At 36.2% G+C, this 7,233-nt stretch overlaps 1 protein-coding gene across 1 annotated transcript; it reads left to right on the plus strand.

The window, feature by feature from the left end:
• Positions 1-2,936: 2,936 nt before the first annotated feature.
• Positions 2,937-3,956, plus strand: LOC132376272 (trace amine-associated receptor 1). The gene has a single exon (XM_059941938.1). It carries the CDS (start codon positions 2,937-2,939, stop codon positions 3,954-3,956), a length of 1,020 nt encoding a protein of 339 aa, XP_059797921.1.
• The last annotated feature ends 3,277 nt before the right edge of the window (positions 3,957-7,233 follow it).

The following is a 7,233-nucleotide window of genomic DNA, read 5'->3' on the forward strand; positions in this document are numbered from 1 at the left end:
ATCTCAAAGAGTGGGAGAATGAAAGTAATAGGGAACTGGGTAGGATTCTTGAGCAGTTCGAGTGGTTCATACCTGTCATGAATTTAATCTGAGGCTGATTGTGTGTTTTTCTCCATCATATTCAGTTGCACGTGTGTAGGAGTACAGTAAGAGGCCAACTCCATTTAACAAGGGGTCAAGTTTAGCCAGAAAAGTGTATTAATGGGAGAGAGTTTAAAATAATGCTAAAAAATTTTGGAATCTACACTAGGTAAAGAGGTGAGTGTAAGTAAATGAGGAACAGTGAAAAGGTGATAAAATAAATGAATTATGGGCTTCAAGCAGGTTGAACAAGTGTTGGAAATAGAGCACTAGTGGCATGGGCTGGGAAGACAGAGGGTGGAACTTGAAATTAATCGTTTGGAATGGCTTCATTATCGATAATGGCAGATTCTGGGGATGGCTATGAAAGTGTGAGATGAAATGGAGTGGAGGACATGCTTGTTGGAAGACAGAGGGTTAAAGAGTTGAAAGTCCATTATTGGACCATTTATGTGGACAAGAAAATTATCAAGAATTTTGGCAGGAGTAGCCTTGGAGAAAGTGACGGTAGACTAGGAGTTAACATCTTCAAGACAGAGAGAAATGACTTGGAAGTCTGAGGTCTGCAGCAAGAAGAGGTATAGTTTGAACACAGAACTTCAGAGTTTGCAAGGGGTGGAGGTTAGGAAAGAAAGAGGGAAAATTATCCGCAATGTCAATGAGTACAAGAGGATGCTTAGTTTTCCTCCAAGTCCTGTAATATAAAGGGTAGCTAGGGATACAGGTGAGAAAACAGCTGCCTTTGACAAGTCTGTAGGGGATGAGATATCCTCAGGGGAAAGACACTTTTAGTTAGAACAAAGAGAGGGAAGCATTTAGTAAAGAGCTTGAGGAAGTAGGGTGATGACCATGAGTTCCGGAGGGCACACTTTGAAGGGTTTGGGGGAGGGGCGGGTAATGGGTAGGCAGATTGGGAGATGGGTTCACATTAGGAATTGTATAGAAAAGTTTGGGATTGAGAGTCTGAACCATTAGAGATGGGTGGTTGAAGGAGCCAGAGACAAAGGGCATGGTGAAATTAGCGCTGATGGCCCATTATTGGGAAGTTGGGGCCACTCAACCAGTGAGTTCCTGTCGTGCTAGACAGATCTACTTTAAACTATAACACTTAACAATATATTTTTAAATCATATGTCATTTTCAAACATTAGGTGATTAGATCATTTGCACAGAACTGTTTGCTTAGCTAGGTAATTAAAGAGAGATTTATTAACTTTCCTTATTACTATTGTATGTTCAACTTGGTAATTTTTATATACAGAGAGTAATCATTTCTAGCTAGCTAAATTTTTAGAGCTGGAAGAAAAGAAACAAAAACACTATTATGTCATGTTTTTAGATAAGCACTCAACTCAATATCACCATAGGGCATTTATTTAAGCAAGTCAATCTATTTAAAAATAAATTATAACAAAAAATACTTGCACAAAAATTATGTGTAATGTTCTTAAAGTTGGTCAGACAACTTACTCTTCTGAAATGTCATTGGTATTATCAGTAATTTCCCAGATACCATGCTTCAGGCTCTATTTCTCTAAAACCAGATGTACCATTATGAGGAGGAAGCCATTTGGTTTTTATCTGGGAATGAAGAACACGGCATACAAAGTTGTCAGATGACTTTTTCATCATCTATGAAGGTAGTCTTCTAAAACTGAACAACCAGTTTTTTTCCCCCCGTCTTCCCTTACTTATTTTTGGACCCTAGTTCCCGCTGAGTAAAGCTACTCAATGTGATATCAGGTAGGAATGTTTTCTTGACTGGTAGTAATTATTAGCAAACACTTCTAAACACTGATTACAGGTGTGTTGCTTGGTTCCTTTAATGTCAACAGCAAAAGTAAGAGAAAAAAGAAAAGGGGGGAAATAGTGAGGAAAAAAAGTCCAAGTAGAAGATTTATAACTCTAAATGATAGTTTAGTTGAGTGAACACAAATTTCATAGTAAAAACTCCATCATTCTTTTAGCAAAATTTTAATTATAATTCAAATATTACAGAGTTCAGATAATATAAATAGATTTAGTCTGCAATTTGTTCTGTCATAAAGTGAGCCTGGGTGTTTATTGAAATAAATCTTACAGATGTACTTGATATGAATATGTTTCCTCCTGAGAAGAGAAGGCAGAAAGGGATTAGGGGGAGAGATACTTCAAATTTACTAAAATATGCATTTTAGTTCCTAAATATCTTATTCCTCCAATTCTAGTTTTGGATAAGTTTAATTTCTATGTGGTCTTGATCTAAACTGTCAGCCCAGAGGGAATAAGAGCCAAAGAGGAGGGGAGACTCCTGGAATTCTAAGACTTGTTATTTTCCAGCATTTTCACAATATAGTGACAGGTTGTTCATTGATAGCCAGAATTTACATTCTTCCTCCAAACTCTCTCTCTCCCTCTCTTTTTATATTTATAATACATAATTATATAACATATTATATATTACACATAATATGTATTATACGTGTATTGAAAAATGTATTGCAAATTCGAGAATTTAGCTGAGTATTACAGAATTACAGAATCATATATTTCAAACGAATAATTCAGCTTTGCATTTCCAGCACAGTGACCAGCATCAAGTAGATGTTAAAAATAATTGTAGAGCTGAACAACTGAACTAAACTTGGAAATAAAAGCTCTTTCCAAAATAATCATTTTTCAGCAGGAAGTAATAGGTAAATGTGTTAAAAGTGAGAAGAATCAAATTGCTGATGATTTCCTTTCTTTTTTCCTCCCAGGTTTCTGGGATACATATATGGAAATAAAAGAAGGAACTCCAGCCTGATCATGGATTTCGAAGAAAGACTCCTCAACACACAAAGGAAAAGATAATAACTAGTGCATAGCCCTCAGGAATGATGTCCTTTTGCCACAATATAATTAATATCTCCTGTGTGAAAACCAGCTGGTCGAATGATGTCCGTGCTTCCCTGTACAGTTTAATGGTGCTCATAATTCTGACCACAGTGGTTGGCAATCTAATAGTTATTATTTCTATATCACACTTCAAGCAACTTCATACCCCAACTAATTGGCTCATTCATTCCATGGCCACTGTGGACTTTCTGCTGGGGTGCCTGGTCATGCCTTATAGTATGGTGAGATCCGTTGAGCACTGCTGGTATTTTGGAGAAGTCTTCTGTAAAATTCACACCAGCACTGATATTATGCTGAGCTCAGCATCAATTTTTCATTTATCCTTCATTTCCATTGACCGCTACTATGCTGTGTGTGACCCACTGAGATACAAAACTAAGATCAACATCTTGGTTATTTTTGTGATGATCTTCATTAGTTGGAGTATTCCTGCTCTTTTTGCATTTGGAATGATCTTTCTGGAGCTAAACTTCAAAGGAGCTGAAGAGATGTATTACAAACACATTCACTGCATAGGGAGTTGCTCTGTCTTCTTCAGCAAAACATCTGGGGTTCTGGCCTTTATGACTTCTTTCTATATACCTGGCTCTATTATGATATGCATCTATTGTAGAATATATTTCATAGCGAAAGGGCAGGCAAGATCAATTAATGATGCAAATCAGAAGTTTCGAATTGGGTTGGAAGAGAAAAATGGAATTTCACGAAGCAAAGAAAGAAAAGCTACGAAGACTTTAGGGATTGTGATGGGAGTTTTCTTAACATGCTGGTGTCCTTTCTTTGTCTGCACGGTCATGGATCCTTTCCTGGACTATACTATTCCACCCATCCTGAACGATGCATTGATTTGGTTTGGCTACTTGAATTCCACTTTAAATCCAATGGTTTATGCATTTTTCTATCCCTGGTTCAGAAGAGCACTGAAGATGATTCTATTTGGTAAAATTTTCCAAAAAGATTCATCTAGATGTAAGTTATTTTTAGAATTAAATTCATAGAATTATTAGACTTTACTGTTTTGCCAAACAGTTGGTGATCATATTTATGAACACAACATAATATCAACCACATGCACCAGCTACAGGGGCTTTTATCAAGTATTAGGGTCAAAGATTGTGTAGTTAGATATGATGCTTATATCTTGCTTCCTATTTGCCATTCTTATTATACATATTGAAGCTTTACAAGCCCAGAATTTAGGGACTTGTATTTTAAAGAACTTCTCCTGCCCCTACATGAACTGCCATGATATTGACAGTGGTCCCTTACTCAGTTGTTCAGTGGTGGAAACTAAGAGGCTACATTTGGGGCTGCAAATTAGAAGAGATTTGTCATTCATTTGCTTGAATATATATGCCTTTTTGTAAAATCAACTAAAAGTATACATTAAATGTTACTATTAAGTAATTGTTTACACATAATTTGCTATATATCACTAATTCTTATTTATATATTCTAATTCTTAAATCTCTTGATTTTTATATTTTTAAAATATGTTTTTTCTGATTTTCATACTTGTAGGAAATTTAGAAAATAAAGTAAAAAATAAAAATAATATATCACATAGAAACAAAATAAAATTAAAATATCACTCAGAGCTCACTTCCTGAAAGAACCATATCATTCAAAATTCTTAGAAACTTCATTTTTTGGTGACTGTATAATGTTACATTGTATGGATGCATAAAATTTTTTGTTAACCATTTTCCCATCGTTGACCACTCAGTTCATTTTGATTCCTTTTTTTTCAAACAATAGAAATTAATTCCTGTTACTGAAGCTCATGAAAATATCTGGAAGGATTTCACCATATTTCAAGGTCGTGGCTGGTGTGGTAGGACTCAAAACACAAGCCGTATGAAGTAAAACAAATTCACTTGTTGGGCTCCAGGCTACACTGAAAGAGAAGCAGCGATCCATCAAAGCAGCTAAACATGAGGCATAAGAAGAGGTATAATCGGACACAGTGTATGCCATATCTATTAAGGTGTCATATACAAAAGAAAAAAGAGGAAAAATAGTGGTTTCAAGTAAGATCCCCTTATAGAAGTGGGCCAACATTCTTAATCATAAGTACCCATTTGCAGTTCAGCTGTTTCTCATCCAGACTTCATGTCGTTTTTATTACATTGAGTAGCACCAGGGATTTGAATTTATCTATTTAATAACTGTGACTTATGCTCATGAGTAAGTTAGGGTAAGGCAGCTAATTTTAAATGAAACTAAAATGCATGTTCCTGTATATACATTTCTGTTCACAAACCCTTCCACCTTTTATAGTCTGTTTCAGGACTGTATATTTAGTTCCATTGATCTGACTAGATTTTTTTTCTAGTAGATTTTATAAATTTATTTATTTATTTATTTTTGGCTGTGTTGGGTCTTCGTTTCTGTGCGAGGGCTCTCTCCAGCTGCGGCGAGTGGGGGCCACTCTTCACCGCGGTGCGCGGGCCCCTCACTATCGCGGCCTCTCCTGTTGCGGAGCACAGGCTCCAGACGCGCAGGCTCAGTAGCTGTGGCTCACAGGCCCAGCCGCTCCGCGGCACGTGGGATCCTCCCAGACCAGGGCTCGAACCCGTGTCCCCTGCATTGCGCAGGCAGATTCTCAACCACTGCGCCACCAGGGAAGCCCTTTTTTTCTAGTAGATTTTAAAAACATTTTTAAAACCTTTTCATTTAGTAGATGGTAAGACAAGTTGCCCCTAATCACTCCTAGTTTCAAAAACTACCTTGGCTTTTTCTACTTGTGAAACCATTTTGATAAATTTTTAGAAAGAACAAAAGCATTTAGACAGTTTTCTGTACCTTAGAGCAAGTTTCTGTGGTTTTCTTCATTTGCTCCCACACATTCTTAGATGTTTTGTACTTTTGTGTGTGTGTGTGTGTGTGTGTGTGTATGTGTGTGTGTGCTTTGCCTATTATGAATATATCTTTTTTAGGTCATTATATTTTCTATGTAATTATTATTGCTGGTGTACAGTAAAATTTATTTTAGTTTTTCAGTTGACCTGTTTGGGTTTTCATTATATAGTCATATTATCCTCAAATAATGCTAAATTTTATCTCCTTTCCAATAGTTATTCTTATTTACATTCTTTGCATACTTCATTAGTCAGAATTTCTAGAGCAATATTGATATTGATAGTGTTGATAAGAGTCATCCTTGTCATATCTATTTTAAATTACTATTCAGGTTTTAATATTGAGCCCACATTTTTCTCGGGACAAGTTCATGACTCAGATAATTCTACCTTTTTTACTTAGTACTAAATCCCCTATAGCCTATTTCTCTTTGTAACCTCTGTTTTTAATACCCATAATAAAAGACAACCCATAACCCATCCTCTTAGCAAAACAAGAAGAAACAACTTTGTCTTTCCCTATTCCCAGCTTTATTCTAGCTACCATTCCCTCATGCAGAAGGTATTTTGGTCTTTTGGTTGCCCAGAATCCATTTCCCAACTGGAATCCAATTAGCTTTTGAGAACTTTCCCATCCCAACTAGGGATAAACTGTTGGAACTGTAATGAAGAGACTGGCTTTCTGCCTTTCCCCTTAACTAAACAGATGGGTGGATAACCTACACTAAAACTTTCAGAAGGTCTTTCTTTGGAAATTGAATCTTAAGTGAAGGGAAAAAGACAGTGATTTTTAGCAGAAAACAAACAAACGAAAAATGTGGGTTTTCATCCTATCCATGTGTTAAGACTGTGACCTGACTGCTCTTGGTGTTGTTGGAATTCTTGCTTCCCAGACTCCAGAGATACCCAAGCATTCATTTCCAAACTGACTTATCCATTCTCTTATGGATTCCATGAGTCCCAGATGATAGTCTTCTAATGAATTCTCTGTAGGAGTATTTTTTGGTTGCATGCAAGAAAAGAACTTTAACTTGACATACAATATTACGGTAAACACCAAGAAAGCAATTGCAACAACACGACATGACTGTCCTTTCCTAGTCCAGACAACGTTCATTCAAAACAGTCTCATATTCCACTGTCCTCTCAAAGAGAAGTATTCATATAAGTTTCCACTCAAGAAGAGATAAAAATAAATGTATTAGCAAGGAGTTTGTTGGAACTGATTTTTTTATAATAATAATATTGCCATCTTAAGAGATCAGTGAAATGGAAGTTCCATCCTGATTTTCAGCTTGGTTATTGAAGTCAATAATCCAATCTTTGGAGAGTCATAAATAATTTTGGCCAAAAAAGTAAAGCAAACCATATAAACTCCTGTAGATTGGTGGATTCTGGTGAATCAGTTTGGTTA

Source organism: Balaenoptera ricei, chromosome 12 (genome assembly GCF_028023285.1).
Source record: "Balaenoptera ricei isolate mBalRic1 chromosome 12, mBalRic1.hap2, whole genome shotgun sequence".
Lineage (NCBI taxonomy): Eukaryota > Metazoa > Chordata > Mammalia > Artiodactyla > Balaenopteridae > Balaenoptera > Balaenoptera ricei.